The 23202-nt window shown below is 44.9% G+C and overlaps 1 protein-coding gene across 4 annotated transcripts in view; it reads right to left on the bottom strand.

Annotated features, from left to right (window-relative positions):
• Window positions 1-9770: 9770 nt before the first annotated feature.
• TFAP2E (transcription factor AP-2 epsilon) overlaps window positions 9771-23202 on the bottom strand; it is a 72857-nt gene continuing 59425 nt past the window's right edge. For all 4 annotated transcript variants that reach the window (XM_053398840.1, XM_053398842.1, XM_053398841.1 and 1 more), the window contains 4 exons: window positions 20770-20998; window positions 19480-19598; window positions 13279-13420; window positions 9771-11313 (listed from right to left, as the gene is read on the bottom strand). In XM_053398840.1, coding sequence (XP_053254815.1) covers window positions 11025-11313; window positions 13279-13420; window positions 19480-19598; window positions 20770-20998 — 779 coding nt within the window. In that variant the 3' untranslated portion in view covers window positions 9771-11024. The remainder of the gene's footprint in view (window positions 11314-13278; window positions 13421-19479; window positions 19599-20769; window positions 20999-23202) is intronic.

The following is a 23202-nucleotide window of genomic DNA, read 5'->3' as shown; positions in this document are numbered from 1 at the left end:
CTAGGATGGTTTTTACACTGCAAACTATCACCAGCAGAATGGATGTGCGTGGAATACATATATATGTTTTTTTATGCTTAGCCCTCCTCCACAGGCAGGTGATAGTTGTATGTTTATTAATGATTCCGCCCCCAAACAGACTGGTTGGAGTTGGGTTAGAAGGGAGCATATGTTCTGCCTCGGGGCACAGGAACAAGCACTGAATCCCCACTGACAGGGGAGATAGGAGAGGCTGTGTTGGAAGAGGGCAGAGTGGCAGCCTCTGGAATAAAATGAAAAGGGGTCCCACTTTAAGCCACAGAACCAAAGAGTTTGCAGAGGGGGTGGGGTTTTCAAAACAGTCATCAGTGGGACACTTCATTTTTTCTAGGAGCTTCATCATTTGTTATTTTATATTTATATTTATATTTATAGGAAGAATTCAAATGAAGTACCTGGGTTTTCTCATCTACCCCTCCCCTGACTGATTAGCTTTCAGTGGTGGTGGTGTTTTTATAAACAATAAGTTTATAAACCTAAGGGGGAAGAAAATGAAAAATAAAAAGATCATGCATGGGTTGATTTTAATGATAAAATAAATGACATGTAAAACAGTCCTGAGGAACCTGCACTCTCCCCCCCCCCTCCAATATTGTTGGACTCCCATCAGCCCCAGCCAGCAGGGCCTTGAGGCCTTTTCTAGTGGCCCTTGGCACCATTTTACATCCCTCCCAGCCCTTATCAAAGCCTGGGGTAAATGAGGTGCTGGACTTTGGGAAGGAGGCGTGAGGGCTCTGACAGGGTCCCAGAGGCTTCCCACCTGCTTCTCAAAGCTTAGTTAGCACTTTCCCAGCTTTGGGAAGGAGGTGGAAGGGCTCCAGGACCCTGTCAGAGCCCTCACGCCTCCTTCCCATAGCCTGATGTGCCTCTCAGGTGGATTTGGGAAGGCAGCATGAGGGCTGGGAGGGGCATCAAACTTTGACCTTGCTTCCCTCCTTGACAAGGCAGTGTGCGGCCTGCAGGTTCCATGTCGAAGTACTCTAGCAACCCACTTTGGATGAAAAGTTGGGCTACCCTGATCTAGAGGACCACAGCTTCCCCACTTCTGGTGTATAATTTCAATATGTAGCTTGGCAGCAGTGGAGTCCTGGGACTGAGGGGTGGGTGCAGCCCTATAAGCCCCAAAACTATCACTCAACTCCCTCCTGTCCCCCATGCCCAGATCCTTCCACTTCCACTTGTTGAGAAGCCTGAGCATGAGATTTAGTGTTGGGTGCAGCATTCAGCATCTGAAAATCAGCTGTTTTTGTTTTCTAAAAATAGTTTCTAGTCCTTATGCCCATAGGCAATAGCTTGAAAATGTGTGATGAAAGTTCAGAAGTCAGAGGGGCTGTATATCCCCTCCACTGGCAAGGGGGCTGGGCTTTGTGCCCCAAACATAATTCAAGCAACCACAATATATGGGGCTAGATGATGGGAGCTGCATACCTTAGTGCAAATGGTGGCTCCATGGCCTACAGCTGTGCTGGCTGAAGCTTATGGGAGTTGTAGTTCAAACCATCTGGAGGTCACTGGACCAGTGGAAGCTGGAGTAGAACATTTGCATGCTTTCCCTTAAGTTTCCACAAGTAAAAGACTTAGAAGGATCTTCATTAATGAAACCAGATCTTTCCAGGAGGGGGTCTGATTTCCCCTTGGGGGCTTCAAGCCCCCATTAGCCCCCTGTGGCTGCAGCCTTCCTGCCTGGATTTGCATGGGTCAAAAAGGTTTTTGATTTGCATCAAGAACAACGGCCCTGTCTTGTCCAGAGCTCTGTTAAGAAAAGCGGTTGCTTGGGAAGTAGCAAATACCCGCAATTTCAGTATAGGTTTCTGCTTTGTTTTTGTGTTGTTTTTACTTTTTAAAATGAGCAAGGAAAAAATAAATAAATAAAGCTAGCGCATTCGAGAGTTTCCTCTGCTCCACAGACAGCTGGCTCGAGTTAAGCGACATGAATGCACTTATTGGATAACTACCTAATGGCACATTAGCACCGAACCAAATGCCTTAAAATGTCAGTTCCCATTTTGGAAGACGGCTACATTTGTTTTAATGGTTAACAGTGGTCCAATTGTGTGGGCAGCACTCAGAACCAGGAGCTGGTTCTCAATAAATTAAAATAATGGACTGTTCCACTTCATGTTTCAAGCAGAGCATGGGGATGTGAATGAAGCTTGTGTCTTTCAAAGTTGCTTACAAAATACCATGTCATTTGCTATCTCGTGCCCTCGTTGAGGTGGGTGCACATGGATTGAGATTCCATGAGTGGTCTCAGGATTATGATGCTCTGGGCCCAGTGGTGGAGAGCAGGTGGGGGCGGGGCTGGCGCACGCCCCGGGGGCGTGGAGCCCAGCGCAGTGGGGGGGCGTCCACCCACAATGGAACCCCACCGGGATCGCGCTGCTGGGGGCAGTGCGTTCCCCCCGCACTCCTCTTCCTCCACCAGTGTCTGGGCTGTATTAATTATGAAATAATAATTTTGGGGGGGAAATAGTAATAAATCCTATGTTAGCTTCAGTTATGCAAGTAATCTGCTTTACACATACACAAACATTTTTGCAGTAAAATTCCGTAAACCAAAATGTGTTATTGTTAAATAGTGGGTAGACATAGCAGACGACACAGCGATTTCTCCAAAGCAGCTCTTTATTTTGTAAGCTGGAATAGAAACTGAACAGCAAACAGCTCAGCCGGCCTGCTTTTATAGGCAGCCAGCTATCAACATTGTAGCAACAACAACCCAGGGTTTCCCGCCTAAAATAACTGACGTGGACCTGAGTGAAAACTATCTACAGTATCCCCCTGCTGGCCCAGGGTGAGAACCTCAGTAGATAACACCCCTCCCCACCGAGATAAGGCATTAGTTACAATCGTAATGGTTTCCTTATATACAGCACTACACGTAATGGTTCAATTAGGCACAAAAGCATATCGGTTACATTTCCCATACTTAGACCAACAGTGATACATGTCCAACAACATAGTCCTTTAAATAAGTTGGGCGCTTGGAAACTCTGCCAGACCGCCGGGGACTGGTAGCCAAGTCCGGAGGGCCACACAATTCTTGCTGAGGCTGTGGTGCGACCCTAGGTGGCGTTGAAACCAAATCCCCTGGATCCGCTGCTGTGGGTGGAGCCTCCGCAAGTGGAGTGCTCTGAGTCTGTGGTAAGTCTGGCAGACCCTCTGAAGCAGCTTGGTTCGGCTCCATGCTGGCAGTTTGCGAGGGAGGTGTAGGTGGAGCCTTGCCATCTGTAAGTGTCTCTTCTGGAGCCACAAGCGCAGTTGGGGGCACCACGGTAGTGTCCAAGTCCCCAACCCTGCGCCTAAGCTGGTCTATGTGCCGGCGCCACAAGCGTCCGTCTTCGAGTGCCACCTGGTACGAGCGAGGTCCAGTGACTCCCACTACTGTGGCTGGCACCCAAGGAATGTCCCCCACATAGTTCCGGGCAAAGACCTGGTTTCCTGGAACAAATGACTGTGGCGCGTTGGCAGAGCCTGGGGGTTCCGCCACGGCAAAGTCCGGGTGCAGCCGGTCAAGCGGTGACCTGAGGCGGCGGCCCATAAGCAGTTCAGCAGGACTCCGCCCTGTGGCTGCATGAGGGGTGATGTGTTGCACGAACAAGTATTCGGCGACCCGCTTGTGCCAGTCTCCCCGGTCCAGGCGCGCCAGTGCCTCTTTTGCCGAGCGCACCATTCTCTCCGCTTGCCCGTTGCTGGGTGGATAAAAAGGTGCCGTTAGGGCATGGCGGATGCCCAGTCCCAAAAGATACCGCTCAAAAGTGCCTGACGTGAACTGTGGTCCGTTGTCGGAGACAAGGACATCAGGACACCCATGCGTCGCAAACAGGCCTCGCAGCACCCGGATGACGGCCTCGGTAGTGGTGGAGGGCATCAGGGCCACCTCCAGCCATTTGGAATAGGCGTCCACCACTACCATAAAGGTCCGGCCGTGAAAGGGGCCAGCCAGATCGATGTGCACCTTCGACCAGGGTGTCTTTGGCGTCTCCCAGGTGCGTCCCTTAGCTGCCAGTGGTGCAGGCCTTGATTCTTGGCACGCTTGACAGGCGGACACCCAGGCAGTGATGGCATCGTCCATGTTAGGCCACCAGACGTAACACCGAGCCAACGCCTTCATTTTGACAATTCCTGGGTGGCCAACGTGCAGAGTCTCCAAGACGCGTTGACTGAGTCTTTGGGGAATCACAACGCGGTCTCCCCACAGCAGACAGCCGCGATGAGCTGAAAGTTCATGTTGTCTGTTTGCGAAGGGCTGGAACTCCGATGCAAAAGGCCCTTGTGGCCACCCCCTCCAAACCCAGTTGAGCACACGGCTGATGGTGCGATCCTGGGCAGATGCGGAGGCCACAGTGGCAGCCGATACAGGCGCTGCCGGAAGATCCTCAATCAGGAGGAGCGATGAAGCAGGAGCCGGGTCTTCCACAAACGCTGGAAGAGGGCAACGGCTGAGGGCGTCGGCATGGTCCATCGATTTCCCCGGGCGATGGACGAGCCGGTAGTGGTAGGCAGCCAGGAAAACAGTCCATCGCAGCATGCATGGTGAGAGGACCGGTGGAGTTGGACGATCACCAGCGAGGAGGCCCAGGAGCGGCTTGTGGTCAGTGATGAGGTCAAAAGTCCTGCCATAGAGGTATTCATGGAACCTCTTCACTCCAGGCACAAGTGCCAGTGCCTCCTTGTCAAGCTGGCTGTAATTCTGTTCCGTTGGAGATAGTGTCCTGGAAAAGTAGGCGAGCGGTGCTTCTCTTCCGTCTGGAAAACGGTGACTAAGGACAGCGCCAATGCCAAAAGGTGAGGCGTCACAGGCAAGGACCAGCGGCCTGGCTTCACTGTACTGTACCAGCACACTGTCCGATGAAAGGAGAGCCTTGACCGTGTTGAAGGCTGCCGTCTCCCGATGACCCCAGGACCAAGGCGTCTTTGTGCTGAGGAGTCGGTGAAGAGGCTCAGCCACCGTGGCTTTGTGGGGCAGGAACATATTATAAAAGTTCAGCAGCCCCAGGAACGCCTGCAACTCCGTCTTGTTCTTTGGGATGGGGGCCTGCTGGATAGCGCGGATCTTGGATGTGGTCGGGTGAAGGCCGGAGGCGTCGATAAGATAGCCCAGGAACTCTACCTGTGGAACGGCGATCTGGCACTTCTCCCTCTTTACATTGAGCCCGGCCTCTTGGAACCTGGTCAGCATGGCACAGAGGCGCTCGAACAGCTGCTGGTGTGTGTCTGCGGACACCAAGACGTCATCAAAATATGGTACCACGCCCGGAAGTCCTTGCAGGAGACGCTCCATAAGGCAGACGACACAGCGATTTCTCCAAAGCAGCTCTTTATTTTGTAAGCTGGAATAGAAACTGAACAGCAAACAGCTCAGCCGGCCTGCTTTTATAGGCAGCCAGCTATCAACATTGTAGCAACAACAACCCAGGGTTTCCCGCCTAAAATAACTGACGTGGACCTGAGTGAAAACTATCTACAGTATCCCCCTGCTGGCCCAGGGTGAGAACTTCAGTACATAACAGTTATCACTGACATGGCTGGAACTCATGTTGCAAATTTTGGCATTGCACGGTGTGCTGCCAAATTTTCGACCCTAAAGTCCGCCACTGAGGAGGCTTAGGCCCCAGGTCCAGTCCTTGGCTTCTCCAGGCAGAACTTGGCGATTCATCCTGCCTGAAATCCTGGAGAGCCACTTCTGGTCAGTGCAGACAATATTGAGCTAGATGGAACAAAGTTATGACTCCGTATACGGCGGCTTCTGATGACTCTGTGTCCTGCCCATTGATTTCAGAAGGTGTACTCTTAGTAAGTTGCAAGAGTCTTGGATGGAGGCAGCCATCCTTCCCAGAGATATTGAAATGGAACCAGGATTAATTTGCTCTCATTATTCAGAGGGTGCAGCAAGGATCTCTCTTGTAATAATCGGATAAACCAGATTCTTGTGGCAGCTGCAAAAGACCCAGGCATATACACTATCTGCAAATGGAATGATATGGTGTGGTACTTGGCTTTGACTAACAAGACTTACAAAAATATACTTTCAGCACTGATTCGTTTGTATTTATTTCCTTTATTAACACTTGCTTGAAGAAACTTGGACCTCCTGTAACTCAGACATATTTTTGGCTTGGTTATTTAATTTAAGATGTTTCTGTGGAGAAGGGGAGTGGCCTGGGGGGGAGGGAGAGAGTTTTGAGGGCCCGATACTGAGGACTTGGGAGCTGCTATCTTTTATGCTGCGGAGGAGGGAATCTCAGCCCTGTGACATCTCCCATTGCGGCTGGGAAAACAAACCCCGCTTCTGCATCAGTAATAAAAACTTTGTAGCAGGGGTGAGAAGTTGGGGCCTGGCCCAGTCTGTGCAACTGAGGCTGCCTGGATTCCTTTCCCTCCTGTTGTGTAAAAGATCCCTTAATAAGGCTCAGTCTGTTTTCCAGACAGGTGCCTCGTACCAGGGGAGAAGCAGGTAAATAAGCCAAGCTAATTGCTAAATAGCTACTTGCCGGCTCTGACAGGAGAGCAACAGCAGGAGCAGCTGAGGTTAGGAACTTACAGGAAGGGGAGGGAAGCCCTCTGATTCTGGCAAACTTAATATAGGCAGACATCTGTAGGTTTTCCCTCCCCATCCATTCACTCACACACATTTAAATCGTCTCTTCTCCCACACTGGGGCAATGCTCAGGGTGCCCAATTGTGAACGTAAACACACAAAAGCAAACACGATGGTGCTGAACACTTAGCTCCCAACAGCACAAGACTGCTGCTTTTAGGCCCCATCTGCTCTACAATTTAAAGCAGTATCACACCACTTTAAACAGTCATGGTTTCTCCCAAAGAATCCTGGAACTGCAGATTGACCGAATCCAACAACATCTGCAGGACCACAGGCCAGTCACCACGGCTTTAAAGGGTATAACCTGCATTGTGAAGCAATGGTAGACAAAGCAAATTGGTAGTCGACGCAAATGTTTCAAAGCAGGTGCTGGATGGGAAAATCCACTTGAGCTGCTGAGATAATGTCTAGCTCAGCCCTTAATCATTCTTTATATGCCTCTGAAATAATCCCCCTCCAAAAAAGTATGACATTTCTGTTTTGACTAAAATATCTATACCCTTTTCTTACATGATTTTAGACACACTTTTGCCACCACCAGTATTTGAGAGGAGGTGGTACAACTGTCTGAAAGGAAAATGGGCAAACCAATTTAGGTTTGGGGTAGCTATTACCAAGTTAAGGAGGGGGAAATACATGGTGGAAACAAAAATATTCCTAGTTTATATAGCCATGCGTTTGAATTTTTTTGTGGTTACAAATGCTGCAAATTTCTAGCAAGGTGTTTAATGTTGCTTTCCAATTAATGAGAGGATTCAAGGGTATTGGGGGGGGGCAGGATTCGGCTCCCTTAAAGGCCAATTACACCTGTTTTCTTTATAAAGTACAAAACCTGTTTTTACAGGTGAAAGAAAAATGTATGCCCCCACCTACCCCAGCTTGGATTTTTTTGTATTTGAGTATATTTGATATTCCTGCACTTGAGCATTCATATTTACCTCAGTGTTTCCTTTCCAAGCTTTGAGGGAACAGCAGGCAAATTGGCCATGAAAATGTGACTAGGATGAATCACTGAATGGATAAATCCCCCAAATATTTGCTTCAGCTGGCTAAAGATTTGAGGTTAACCACTGCCAATGGTTTTAGTAAGGCAGTTGCCTCCCTAGTCCCTTTCCATATCTCATTTGCTTCCAAAAAAAATTAAGGCAATTAAACCAAGAGGTCTTTTGTGTATGGTTTTTTAATAACAAAACAAAACAAAAGGCTGCCAAATTTATGCTCATGGTGACCTGGGAAGACAATGATAAGTTCTTTCAAATGTGTTCAACTGATGTCTTAAAGTTCAATCTTGTGGACACCATAATGAATGAGTCTTGCAAAGCGTAATTACCTAAACACAAGAACTGTGGTGGTTGTACACATAGATGTCATGCATGAGAAGATAGCACTCAATGACAGCTTCTGATACAGTTCCCCTTCCCTTAAGTGGTTCCCTCCAGACATATCTGAACTATGGTGAGATCACTTGAGAGCCCACAATAATGGCAGACAAAGGCCCCTCTGGGTGAGAGCCTGCTGTACCCCTGGTGGAGTTTTTGGATGTTAACAATTGAGTCTTGGAAGCAAACCACTGGTTCGCCTTTTGGAGCAGGGTGATGTTCTGTACTTGATTATTCCATTTTTGAAGTCTCAGTTACCTAATTATGTTGGCTTATTTGTATTGCTTTATACATTGTTTAGTTTGAGCTGTTAAATTAGGTTAGCTTATTTGTATTGGGAGGGATTCCACACTGCTTTCTTCCAATTGTTTCACCAGTGCAAGCATTTCCGTTTGCCTGGTAGAACAATTTCCTCTCTTCCCCACCCCGCATGCTCTGTTGTGGGGGATTATCCAACCCTCACAAGGAACTGGGGGACAGGGGGCACAGGGAAAAGAGAAGGGAGAAAGTCCCGTTGCACTAGCAGGACTGGTTGCACTGGTTCCTGCTGGTATGGCAACTTCGTTGAATCTGGCCCATAGTTTTCAACAATGTTGTGTGGATTGATTTTTTTTTTAAGGACTTACTGATATTAGAAACAGTTATAAATAATCATAATATGTTTTGAATTGTTACGCTTACTGTTCGTTTCATATGCTGTGAGCCACTTTGGGCATAATTTTCTGGGGGAATGACATACAATTAGATGATAAAGATAGTATCTGTGAAAATGGAAAGGAATAGATTATTTGACAATAAAGGGCTGAAGTTGTTAACATACCCTTCCACGTTGCTTCTCTATGGTTTTGTAACCATAGCAGTATTTATGCCCATGTCGGTCTATTGGGTGTATTGCTAGTGGGAGATCAACTAAACAGTAGAAATTTTGAATTCAGAAGCAAGATATAGCTCAGAGTTTTAAACCATACAAACCAGGCAAGGAAAGAGTGATAGGATTCCTGATGTCAATTGTGGCTTTTCTTTATCCTATTATTCTAGTCTTAGTCACTTCTTCACATTTCCACAGCAATTTGTGTGTGTGTGTGTGTGTGTGTATATATATATATATATATATATATCCTCATGAAAATTTACCAGCATTTTAGTGCTAATTTCTCCTAATAAAAACATTTGTTTGCAGTTCTAATTCACACAATTCCCCCTAAAATAATGCATTTTTATGTTTTGCCCAAAATTTTATGCACAATTTCCCTATTTTTGTACATGCAAGTTGATTAGACAACTGCATCACAAAATTTGGAGAAATGTGAATTTTGAAGGATAGCTATGTTTTTTGTTTGTGAAGTGTGAATGAGGTAGTTTCTCATTCAATTGCAGACAAAATCACAATACTTCCCCATCGCTGCTGATGTGATAACAGCCCCTTAACAGTGCATTGAGAAAGCCTTTACTGCTGTTTGTAACAGGATTGGGCTATCCCTCTTTTCCTCCCATTCCTGTGGGCTCCGATAGAACTGTTCAGCAGAAGTATGAGGTGGATGGATAACTCAGGTATTGCCATAGAGATCTGGGCCCAGAGAATACAGATATCACCTTTTTCAATAATGATGAAATCAATGCAGTAAACATTTCCCCCAAATATGTCAACTCATCCCAGAGTGCTTGCTTTTGGGCTTTTCATTTTTGTTCTCATAGATCCAACTCTGACTATTCAATCATCAACATTACAAACACAGGGATGGAGGGGCTTGTTTCCAAATAAAAAGAGGTTTTATTAAGATAATGACTGACATTTTTTTGTTTGTTGTGGTGGTGGCATTGTACATCTATTGCAGCTTTTTAAGAGAGACAACAGCAAGTACAAAAGAAAAAGAAAAAACCAAACCGGGCTAAATGTCTCTAATCGTTAGCGTCACAGGCTATTGTCCATGCTACCAGGTTCTGTATCCAAAACTTCATTCCAGAAAATTCCAAAGACTGACTTAGTTTTCAAAAAGTTTTTTTTTTAAAGAAGTCCCAACTTAATTGGATATAAATAACGCGCACTGGACATTTTAAAACTTTGATTTAATTACACATAAATAAATATATACAGATTTCAAAACAGTTCGGTTTGGCCTCCTTCAAGTTCTTTCTTGTGCTTTAATTGTTATTAATTTATTATTATAAGTATAATCATTTATTCATTATTTAATATTACTAAAAAATTTGAAAACTCAAGGAGTGGAGGCTGGTGGTGTAATCTCACTCATCCTGGGTCCAGGTCAGCTGAATGACAACTCGACAGAACAGAGCGTTTGCAGGGAACTCTGTTCCTTTTAGGGGGAAAACTGCTGAAACGTGTGTATTGGTGTGTCTGGTCTAAATCAGACAAAACCCACTGTGATTTCCAATTGGTCATAATGTGCAAACGAAGTCGCAGAGCTGCTCTCTGCAGTGGAACAGGTGAGGTTCCTTCTTCCTTGACCCATAAGTCTGCAACGGAGGTGAACATCAACAGACACCTCGCTTGCTCTTTCTGCCTCATCTCTCTGGGCCTGTCCACTGAGGCAAATTAAAAACATCCCCCTCCCCTTCTTGATCCCACTAAGACCTCTTCATTTTACATTGCTCACTTCTCTCTTGGAACAGCTCAACATTGCATGATTATGGGCTTTTCAAAGAAAATGTATTTATTTTTTTAAAAAGTAATTGCACATGTAACCTGGCTTTTGGTATCCACTACTGAATACCCAAAGTGTCAACAGCAACCACCAACTGCTCTTGATTTTACTTCCATCTCTGTGAGGCCCATGTGGATGTTCCTCTTCCTCCAGTCACATTTTGTTGAGTTGGTTTCAGAGATGCATCTGTCACAGTTCAGAAAACATGGCAAGAGAAAGGGGGGGATCTTCACTGTTGCTGCTTTTCTTTTCCCAACGCTGATAAGACCCAAGCCTCCTATCTCATGAACTGGGAAAGGGGAAAAACCCTCTGACTGGGCAGGCTGGGGAACTGTGGCGTCATTTCCGATGTTTCACTTCCTTTTCTGATGTTTTGGAGTCGCCGACCGGGTGGCCGTTGCCTGTGCTGTTCATGAACATTTTATCAAGCCCTTTGAGCGACTCCACCAAGTAGTTTTGGAAGGCTGTAAGTGCCGCGCAGATTGCCGGCCCCCCAAAACCATGAGTTATTAAGCTGAAGTGGGTCAAGCAACTCTGAACTCCGGGTTCCAGAATGAGGGAAGGGCGGCTGTTTCCAAGTGGAGAGCGATCTTGGGCCATCAAATCGGCAAACTCTTTGCAGATTTGCCTAGAATGAGAGAAGGGGAGATAGAACCTTAAACAAAAGAAGACAAAAAATGACACAAGCAGGTGTAGCTTGGCAGTTCCACTGCCACAGACTGGAGATTGCTTCCCCTCTGCAGGAGAAGGAGCCTTCATGTCCCAGGCTCACACGGCAGCAGCACATCTGGCATCGCATCTACACATTGCAACATGTTTACATTTTAGCTAAATTGTGCCTTAGAACAGAGGTGAGTAGACTGCTCTAGAGATAGAAACCGCAGGAGCAGAAATTGCTCTTGTGCTCTGTCCCTGCTTACTGGTTTCCCACAGGTATCTGGTTGGCCACTGTAAAAACAGGAAACTGGACCAGATGGGCCATTGGCCTGACCCAGCAAGACTCTTCCTATGTTCTTAGGGATTTCAGTAAATTAACAAGTGTTTCTGATTCCCAGTGGTTCATTGATAGCAAATCCAAAAAGCCCCACTGAAATGAGACTGCTGAAATCAAGAAACCTTAGGGCAGGGGTGGGGTACCAAAGGCCAAATGTGGCCCTCCAAACCTTTGTTTGGCCCCTCAAAAGTCTCTCCCGGTCTGGCTTCACAGCCAATAACTTTTGCCTAGCTGGAATTTGTCCAGCTCTGATAACTCCTTTGCCTTCAGTTGGTGGATGTTGGGGTACCAGTGAAAAACAAATTGGATCCCACAAGGCTAAAGTCTGCTCTCTCCTGCCTTTGAGAACTAACAGCTTAGACTCTTCACATAGTATTTTGTGTGTGTGTACTTGTAGCCAGTATAATTCATAGCTGGTGAATCTGACTTCTCCAATAGGAGAGTCTGCAAATTTATAATTTGCAGCCTACAATTCATTTGGTGATTCTATGAAACAACAATTTTCTGATTGCTTTTGAGAGTTTGGTGGGCAGAGAAATTGCCTGGAAACTGTCTTGTGATGGGATCTGTCTTACAGAATTTGGAACACCAATCAAAACATTGAAATACAGGCCTGCCCAGAAAATTGTTCAGCACATTTGGGGATCTTTCCACCTGGGAATCTGTATACAATGAAGGCAGATAAAGAGGTATGTTTGGTATGTCTGTGTGAGAACTACAAAGCTTCTTCCCCAGGAGACCACCAGATTCTGTCTCAAATTCTTTTTAAGCATTGTAAAATTTTCTTTGAACCAGGCTTGAGCAGTGATCCAACATTTTATTTTATACTTTTACTGGATGTTGGCTTTAGCAGATTGTTAACTTGGAACAGCAGGATAATACAACTTACATCAACGAATGCCGGGCTGGGGAACCTTTGGAGTTGTAGGACTCCAGTCCCATCAACCCCAGCCAGCGTAAGCAATGGTGAGAGATGATGGGAGAGTTGCAGATGAGCAACATCTGGAGAGTCAAAGGTTCCCCATCCTTCAACTACTAACTAGTTAACAGTACAATCCTACAATGTCTACTCAGAAGTATGTCGCACTAAGTTCAATAGGGCCTACTCTCAGATAACCGTTTGGAGCTTTGCAGCCTAAATAGTTCACAACCATCATAACAGAACTGCAAACAAAAATAGAAACCAGGGAATTGTAAATAATTTTTAAATGAGTATACATAAGAGCTGCAAAAGATTCCAGGGAGAATTTGGAAGCTGTTTCAAGTATAAAAGTATTTAAATGTTCAAAGCTGATGTTTAAATTTATTACCTTAAAATCTCTTTGCATGGCCTAAGATTAACATTATCCTTCACAGAGTTGAATTCCACATTTAAAAATTCTATTTCCAAAAGAAAATCACATTTGAATTCTAACATTGTGCCAGGGAAATGTTTGTTTAAGCCAGACTTGACCAACCTTTCAGGTGTCGTAAACTAGAGTTCCCAACAGCCCCAGCTGTAGTCCAAAATTAATTTTCACAACTGTGCCTCTCCCTTTTTTGGAGACTCTCCCTTTTAAGGCAAAAGGGGAAGGGTAATTGTATGGACTCTATACTCACTTGGTTGCTAATAGCATGTTCTTCCGAGCATGAAGCTCACCAGGGTCGGAGTGCTGGCGGCAGAGGTACTCCGCTGCAGCCTTAGCCGGAAACTCTGTTTCGCACACATAACCGAAATCTCGGGCAAGGTGAACAGCCTCACCTGCAAAATAAATATATTCATGAGCATGTATGGTCTTGTCTGCTACTGATACTCAGCATAATCAACTCTGCATGGGGTGGAGCTCATAGGGATGTCAATTTCAGTTTCTCTCAGTTTCTGATTTTTCTAAGCCAAACTCCCAACTTATCACTATCTCATGGTGAGAAAGTCAAAGTTGCTTGGCAATATCTATCTTTGTGCATTTTGCTTGTGATCAGGAGAGTATATAAAGCAGAGTAGCCTTTGGAGAGGCAGACTCTTAAAAGCATGGGTGAAATGCTGTATTTTTTGCTCTATAAGACTCACTTTTTCCCTCCTAAAAAGTAAGGGGAAATGTGTGTGCATCCTGTGGAGTGAATGCAGGCTGCACAGCTATCCCAGAAGCCAGAACAGCAAGAGGGATTGCTGCTTTCACTGCACAGCGATCCCTCTTGCTGTTCTGGCTTCTGAGATTCAGAATATTTTTTTCCTTGTTTTTCTCCTCCAAAAACTAGGTGTGTCTTGTGGTCTGGTGCGTCTTATAGAGCAAAAAATACGGTATGTTAATTTCAGTTTCTCAGTTTCTTGTTTTTCCACTCTGAAGCTCAGTCCTCCAAATTTTCACATCACTTGGTTGTTGTTTTAAAGAAAGTCCTCATGAAAACACATCAGCAGTTTAGTGCATTTTTATCCTAATATAGACATCTGGATACAATTTTGCCCATTGTACACATTTTTCGCAAAGCAATTCTTCCCTACATAAATTCATTTTTTACGTTATGTTCACTAAAACATGCATTTTTATGCACACTTAACAAGAAGATGCATTTTTGCACATATTACTTGGATGGAGAACTGCATTGCAAAATCTGGAGAAGCATGAATTTCGAAGGATGGTTGTGTTTTAGTTCACATCTTGTTTTGGAAAGTGCAAATTGGGTAAATTTGCCTTAAAATTTAACTGACTTTAATTTCTGCCCATCCCTATGTGTGGGTCTCTAGACTTTTCAACAGCATGATTAAGCAGGGCTATGTATAAATCTCCTGCCCTTTGATTGATCTGACTGAGCAAAGCAATTGATGTATTACGAAAGCCTCAACATAGGTGCCAAAATTTAGTAAATAAGATCACAATTTAGAAAGCAAAAGCTGCTGCTTATGGTTAGAAGAAAAGTTATTTGTAATGTTTTAAAAGCAGATATACTAATAGTATATATATTGCTGGTTCTTATGTACTCCAAACACCAGTATACTGTATACACACAAACACACACGCAAAGTATAGGTCAAAGTGCTGGTTTTGACCTATAAAGCCTTAAACGGCTCAGGACTGCCAGATCCTGTGCTCATCATCTGAGGCCCTTTGTGTGCCTCATCCATGAAAAGTCTGGAAGGTGGCAACACAAAAATGGTCCTTTTCTGCAGTGGCTCCCTGTTTTGGGAATGCTCTCCTCAGGGAGGCCTGCCTGGTGCCTTTATTACGTATCTTTAAGTGCCAGGCAAAAACATTTCTCTTTAACCAGATCTTTGGCTGATTAACATTCTATGCCCTTTAAATGTGCTTGTGGGAAGGGGGTTATTGGTTTGGTTTTTTGTTCTTGTTCATGTTATGTATCTTGTGTTTCTCATTTTGTATTTTTATGTTGTGAACCGCCCTGTGAACTTCAGTTGAAGGGCAGTATACAAATTTATTATATACAAATTAATAATAATAATAATAATATAATAATAATAATGGCACGCACACATGGAAAGCATCAGCACAGGGGGAGAATCGTAGAATTGGAAGGGACTCCGAGGGTCATCTAGTCCAACCCATAGCTGTCAACCTTCCCCTTTTTTGCGGGAAATTCCCTTATTCCAGCGCCGTTTCCCACTGCTATCCCAGATTGTTAGATATCCCATAGACTGTCCCCAGGACAGGTGAGGCTGCTGATCCCTTATTTTCAAATCTGAAAGTTGACAGCTATGGCCCAACCCCCTGCAATGCAGGAATGTCAACTAGATCATACATAACAGATGGCCAACCAACTTCTTAACAACCTCTGAGGAAGGAGAATCCACCACCTCTTGTGGGAGCACAGGGGAATTGTTTTGCTTCTTATTATATTATGTATTTTGTGGTTTTATGCTGTAGAAACACCCTGTGAATTTTTTAAAATAATAATAATAATACTGGAACTCCAAGGTTTGCAGAAGTACAGAAAACCTACAGGGGCATGACTGTAAGAAGGCCCAGTGACACCTGAGTATGCTCAGCAGGCATAGGGGAAACCAGGGGGTGTAGAATCGAAAGGAGTGGCTGGAAGCCTGAATACAGCCCCATGCTCACTGCCCCACTGCAGAGAAGGAGCACTTAGGTCCCAGAACTGATACAGATGGTTCCCTATTGTGTTGCTTGGACACGTCTCCCTATCCCAAGTACAGTGGAGTATATTTTATTTTTTTGAACATTTATAACCCACTTCTAATCCATTAGAATATCAGAGCAGGGTACAACGCATAAAATAACTTTAGGAATTTTGAATCATTTCATCATTCAGTTAAGTATAGGACAGAACTGCCAAGCGTCCTCTTTTGGTTCAAATGTGCACACAGCCATGAGAACTAGAAACTTGAGAAAGTTTTTAAGCAACTTAAAAAAGCTGGTTCTGCTTGGGTATCCAAGAGCAGATTCTGCTTAGAACGGCTAAAGAGCAGCCTGGCTTCCCACCACAAGCAGAGTGGAAGCAATGCTCTGGCAACTAGGTTAATGCACTTGGGATGGATGGCATAATCCAGCAATCAGCAGGGGAGCGGAGATGAATTAACTCTGTCTGTCTAACCAGGGTTTCAGAAGCTGAGCATGATCAATTGCCATCAGCTCTGATTACTTCCGCAGGGATGCCTGAAGATGGATCAATTTCACCGATGAGAGGGCATTTCCATGGAATGATGGAATACCCCAGCCTGAGCGCCATGCCCTAAGGAAGCCTCAGTGCTCATCGCAGACAATGCAGACAGGGCCATCTCTTTCTCTTACTCCTCTTGCCTTCCATGTGAAAAGCCATCAGATGTGGACCCTCCTACCCAGCCCCAGCAAAAAGAAAAACGCACTACTCTATGGTTGATCTGGGGTTGCTACACAGCTGGAAAAGGGGGTGGAGTAGAGCTTTACATGCCACCCAAACAGAGAGAGGATTTGAGGAACCTTTGCATATTATTATTATTTATTGAATTTGTTAGTTGCTTTATCTTGCCCAGGGCAACCCAAAGCAACTTATGACCAACCAAGCAACCAAACAAACAAACAAACAAACAGACAGACAAAATCTCCACATAGATACATTAAAACCAAGAGAAAAAGGAAATGGATTACAAACATACATGCAGGGCTTTTTCAAAGCCAGAACTCAGTTCCAGCACCTCTCAGGTGGGCACCATTGTCATTATAAAGGAACAAGGGAGGTGTTCACAGTGAGTTCCGGCACCTCTTTTTCTAGAAAAATAGCACTGCATATATATGCACATGCTAATTTGCATGTACAGCTGCAAACTGAGAAATAATGACTATAATTTAAACAGAGGTTTATCTGTTCCCCAACCCTGTCCTGCAGGCTCACATGTCAGGATGTTTTGTAGGGGGTTTACAAATTTATTTATCATTTAATATAGAAATTCCTAAATTCTGCCTAAGGATCCCCCCCCCTTAATACGTAGAAAGCTCTTCGTTATTGTTGAGCGGTCCAGCTTGGCTCCCAAACAGCTTTGCTATTACAGTGGTACCTCGGGTTACAGATGCTTCAGGTTATAGACGTTTCAGGTTACAGACACCGCTAACCCAGAAATAGTACCTCGGGTTAAGAACTTTGCTTCAGGATGAGAACAGAAATTGCATGGCGGCAGCGGGAATCCCCATTAGCTAAAGTGATACCTCAGGTTAAGAACAGTTTCAGGTTAAGAACGGACCTCTGGAATGAATTAAGTTCTTAACCTGAGGTACCACTGTATCTGTAACAATGGCTGGGGAACAACCCTCTCCCTCTTTGGCCTTATCCTCCCCTGTCGCAAGTAAGCTTAAAGAAAGGACCCAATTATGTGAAGGTGGCCTTTTTAGAATGTCAAATTGCCACAGAGGGACTGCAATGGAGCGGATGGCAGCATGTGAGCAGTTTGTGCCTTCTTTCTCCAACCGCCCCCTTTGAAAATCTATCCGCTCTACATGTCAGACAGCTCTAGGAGAAATGTCTTATATGCATGAATGGGACCTTTTCCTGTTAAGCATGAACGCTGGGTGGGATAGGGGGTGAGGAGGGGAGGCCATGGACCAGACCCAAAGGCTCTGTAGGATGCAACTGGCCTGTGAGTCCCACAGTCACCCATACATTGATGTATATTGCTGTTCTAAATAATACTAATCTATCAAAGGAGAAAGTGAGATATAGTTCGATTTTTTAATTTTTATTCTGCTTGTTTTCTGTCATTTAAAGCTGGGGGTATCCTTGGCTTTCACAGCCAAAACAGGATTTATTTTTAGAGTGTGCCATAGTAAGAATGATGCACTCTTAGTGGAGCCCACTTCAGCTGGAAGGAGAGGAGCCAAAATCAGAAATTCATGCAAAAAAATCAAAGGACAGACTCTGCACTTTGTAAGTCACTTTGGGTAAGTTTTCGTGGGGAGGAAAGTGAGTAACAAATGTGAAGAAGAAGTACAGCCAGGACCCTGGGGCTGTCAGGGCTTGGTTGAAAGGTAAGGCTAGCCCTTTCGATATGTAGGGCTAGCCTTGTTCCTTGGTCAAACATGCCATCGTCTGTAATTTACTCCAACCCCCTGAACAGCAGCCAGTGACAGCTCCCAGCTGTCTGGGCTGAGTCAAAAATGTGTCTTTCCCTGTCCTCCTTTTCTTCTGATGGTAATCAACCATTCAAAGGAGCCAGGCCCAACTGCCTGGGGAACAACCGCTGCCTCACAGACCTGTTCGTTTCATTTGCTGCCAACAAAAGAGATGGGCTATTCCTCCTTGGCAGCTGCCTTTTGGGCGACAATGGATTTCAGAGCAAAGCAAATGCACAGTCCAAAAACTCCTGTCACTCTGTGTGTGTGTGTGTGTGTGTGTGCACGCGCACGTGCGCGCTGACGCACACACACACACACACACACACACACACACACTTCTCAAGTCGAGGTTGCAGGGATAGCAACCTCTCTCATTTACCATGAAGGCCAGAGAATAACCCCATCCTGCCTCCTCCGTCCCCTTCAGGTGCCTGATAGTTAATCTTTTGCCCATATTAATCACAGATGGGCTTAGCCTCAGGACCCATTTCTGTGCAGGGTGATGATGTCAAAGGCTACTCCCCACACCACCTCTACTTATACAGTGGTACCTCGGGTTACAGACGCTTCAGGTTACGGACTCCGCTAACCCAGAAATAGTACCTCGGGTTAAGAACTTTGCTTCAGGATGAGAACAGAAATTGTGTGTTAAATTTTTATTTTGCCAGGTCTTTGACCTTAACTGAGTTTCTCTCCTGCTGTTTGAAGCTTTATCCTCTGTATTTGTTACTTTTGTGCTTTCATTTTTAGAGTTGTCTCCAATGCTATTCTTACTCAGGACAGACCCATTGACCAGCTTAGGTCCATTCGTTTCAATGATTCCACTCTGAGTAGAACTTAGGGAAGCTTTTAATGTTTAATAGACTATTGTATTTTAATATTCTTTTGGAAGCTGCCCAGAGTGGCTAGGGAAACCCAGCCAGATGGGCGGGGTATAAATAATAAATTATTTATTATTATTATTATTATTATTATTATTATTATTATTATTATTAGGAAGCTACAGCCAATAATATTTACTGCTGGTTTTATATTAGATTTTAAATCTTGTTATAAGCCACCTTGAGGGAGTTTTAATGGCTAAGGCACAACATGTGTTTCAAAGAAGCATATAAATGCAGCACCCACAAATCCCACAGACAGGGTATCGAAGACAAATAATATGAAGCCCTCTCATGTCTAACAGGAGAGGATATTTTGAGCACCAAACACCCCGTGCATTCTCCAAGAAATCCACTGAGCTCCCAAACTGAAGGAGCCTTACCTTCCACCAGTGACGTTAGCAAGGTGACATTAGCTGCTTTACGCCTCCCGGCAGGTAGATTTAATCCTATCTTCTCCAACCTTTCCCTTAAACACCTTCCACCATTTTTAGATTTTGCCCTAGAAGAGGAAAGCAGAGAGATAAGACAACTTGAGCAGATGGGAAAGAAAAAAGTGGTGTGGGCATATGGGGAGAAACCATACATTATTATTATTAATTGTTCTTCTACAACCACAGGGCAATTCAGAAGTCTATTTCAAGATGCAAAGACACTAAAAGGCTACACCATACATTTAAAGCACACGGCCTCTCCCAAAGGGAACTGGGAACTGGTGCTGGGAACTGTAGCTCTGTGAGAAATAAATGACAGCTCCCATGATTCTTTCGGGGAAGTCATGGCTTTAAACATGCCTCAAATGTTCAGCGTGGATGTAAGGTCTGCAGCTGTTCTCACATGTCGAAACCACCACTCACCCTATCCCTACCTTCCCCAGCTTGGTGCCCTCCAGATGTTTTGGGTTGCAACTCTTGCCATGAGAGGGGAGAATAAACAATTCCTTGAATAGCCACCATCCACCTCCCACAGTGGTCCTTCCCTCCTCCAATTGCCACCACAGGGGAGCCTGAAGACCCTCTTGCCCTGCGGGGAGTGAGAAGAAGCAAGCAGTGATAGCCTTTTAAAGCCAACATTTCCACTGTAACTTTAAAAAAGAAATAAAATTGATGCTGAACCTTGTAATAATATTATGTAAACCGCTGTTATAAGCCTTGTGGAGATGCTGTGGAGGGGATGTTCAGATCCTAAGCACTGGGAAGAGATCAGGCTGTTGGAGCTTAAATGACTCCTAGCCCAATAAATGTCTGAACCAGAGGAGGGGGCCATGATCAAGGGAGTCAGGAGCTGGATCCTGTGGAGAGTCCAAACCCCACTTGGGACTGACAGTGATATGGGTTGTTGTTTTGCTTCTTATTTCGTTAAAATATTTCTCCCCAGGCTTTTCTCAAATAGTTCAAGAGGCAGAGACCTACAAAAAGTATTCAAATGCCACCAGAGAGCTGGTTTTCCCACTAAAGGCATTGGGAAGCTTATGGGATATAAGATCTTTCTTAAACTGCCCATAAAAAGGTGATCTGAAAAAATCCATGCCATAGGTTGATGTTACAGGCAGCAAGATATGGGTGGGGTCTGCTATGAGAATCAACAATAAACAAAAATGAATGGAGTTACAGAAATGAGTGAACTTGTTCCAGATCCGTAATGAACTGGATCAGTTTTTTTTTGTTTCTCACCTCCGGAGGACTCCGCCAAGAAGAGAAGCGTTCAGACATTCAGGGGGCGAGAGCCGCCTCTGGACCTCACCAACAGTCACTTTGTACTTTGAGGTGGAGCTGAGGAGAGACAGGCGGCCAGGCACAGAGCAGAAGACTTCATTGGGGTTTGTCACCCCTCCAATCAGGGTGTCTTTGTTCATAGAAAGGGCGGAGATGGTGGTGCCGTTGGCTTTTGATGGGATGGGCACTAGAAGGAAGGAAGAAAAGCACACTCATGAGAGTGTGAAGAGGCGCGGAGCCAAAAAACAAGAATTGTATCTCAAGAGTAGGGATGAAAGTATCTGTGTATTTCTGTTTTCTCCAGTTTCCCATTTTCCCAATCTTCAAATTGTTCCTCCAAATTTATGAAGCATTTTTATATAAAAAATTAAGAAAAATCCTTTTTGATTAATGTACACATTTTTGAAAACAGCTTCCCCAAATAATGCATTCTATATGTTATTTTCACAAATAAATAATAATAATAATAAATTATTTATACCCCGCCCACTCTGGGTGGCTTCCAACAAAATATTAAAAATACAATAAAACATCAGACATTAAAAACTTCCCTAAACAGGGCTGCCTTCAGATGTCTTCTAAAAGTCAGATCATTGTTTATTTCCTGGACATCTGATGGGAGAAGGCCCTCCCTCTGCCTGGTATTCATTTTATGCATTTTATTCACTTTCTGCCTCACACACACACACACACACACACACACTATAATGTTTGGTTCGAGAACTGCATCACAAAATTTGGATAAGTGCAAACTTCAAAGAACAGCTGTGTTTTGGATCTCATATCGTTTTGGAAAGTATGACTCTGATAGATTCACCTTTCAATGCTGACTGAGTCAAATTTCTTCTGCATCCCTACTCAATAATGTCTATTATAAGCTGTGACCAGCTCCAGAGGAGCAGCGATTGGGACCAGTATTAACACCCAGCATCAAGCCTTCCATTTTAATTATCCACAATGCACTGGAGCCACCCTAAGCTGAGGGCATTGCGGGAAGGGAAAATGGTGGGCAACTCACAGCTGCTCACCACATATCACAATGCTGTTTGCTGCTGCTAGCAGCAGTTAAGCCCACCCGGGGGAATTGTGGGAAGGACATTTTGCCAGGGTGGGAGGGATGCTAAAACCCAGAGCCAACCCTGGTAGCTAAATGAGTGTGCTGCGGCAAAAACAAGAAGTCTCAAAGACTAACAAATTTATTGTGAAGGAAACTTTTGTGGGCTAGAGTCTACTTGGTCAGATGCATCATGAAGCCTTGTTTTTGGTTAGCAGATGGGCATAAAGAATTCTAAACCATGGGACCAAAACACCATGAAATGCAAAGGTTTATCTGCCAACTGAGAATGAGACTTCATGCATCTGACACAGTGGGCTCTAGTCCAAAGAAAAGGTTGTGCCAGAAAAATGGTTAGTCTTTAAGATGCCACAAGAAATCTGGTTCTTACAGATGTGGTGACGCTGAAAAATAATCAAGGAGTGTTGGGGAAAGGTGTTTACGATTATCAAAACAAGACATAACGTTGACTGAACTTCTAATTAAGCCCACTGAAAGAGAGGTGATGGTGGGGGAAGGGGGACTCAAGAGAGGTTTTATAGAGAAAAGTGAGGAGAAACTGTTGGTGGATAAATAGCCTCTAGGTAAAGGTAAAGGTACCCCTGCCCATCAGGCCCAGTCGTGACCGACTCTAGGGTTGCGCGCTCATCTCGCTCAAGAGTTCGGGAGCTGGCGCTGTCCGAAGACACTTCCGGGTCACGTGACCAGCGTGACTAAGCTGCATCTGGCGAGCCAGCACCAGCGCCGCACACGGAAACGCCGTTTACCTTCCCACTAGAAAACGGTCCCTATTTATCTACTTGCACTTAGGGGTGCTTTCGAACTGCTAGGTCGGCAGGAGCTGGGGCTGAACGACGGAAGCTCACCCCGCCGTGGGGATTCGAACCGCCAACATTTCGATCGGCAGGTCCTAGGCTCTGTGGTTTAACCCACAGTGCCACCCGCGTCCCTGTAAATAGCCTCTAGCATAGCGTCATTTCTAATAGCAAACTCAGGTGGTGCATTCCAGCCAATGGGACTGGAGACACTTGGCTAGTCACAAACAGAGGGAGGTATATCAGCATGCTTGAGGGAAACTCCAAAAGTTTACTGAAGCACTCATTTATTAATTTTAAAAACAACAACAACAACCCAAACACAGACACAAAACAGCCTGATGATGACCGAGCATGATCAGTAACCACATAATGCTGCATGTCCATTAGAAACAGAAAACGGGTAGAATGACGTGCTTGCACTGAATGGCTGAATGCAGTAGAGGTTGATCCATTAGGATAAATGGGGCACTGCCCCACCAACCTCAGTCTGTGCTTAGCCAACCCCATATACCTGTCTTC

The sequence above is a fragment of the Podarcis raffonei genome, chromosome 8 (genome assembly GCF_027172205.1).
Source record: "Podarcis raffonei isolate rPodRaf1 chromosome 8, rPodRaf1.pri, whole genome shotgun sequence".
NCBI classification, from domain to species: domain Eukaryota; kingdom Metazoa; phylum Chordata; class Lepidosauria; order Squamata; family Lacertidae; genus Podarcis; species Podarcis raffonei.
Note: the sequence above shows the minus strand (reverse complement) of the source record. Positions and strands in the feature narration are given on the sequence as shown.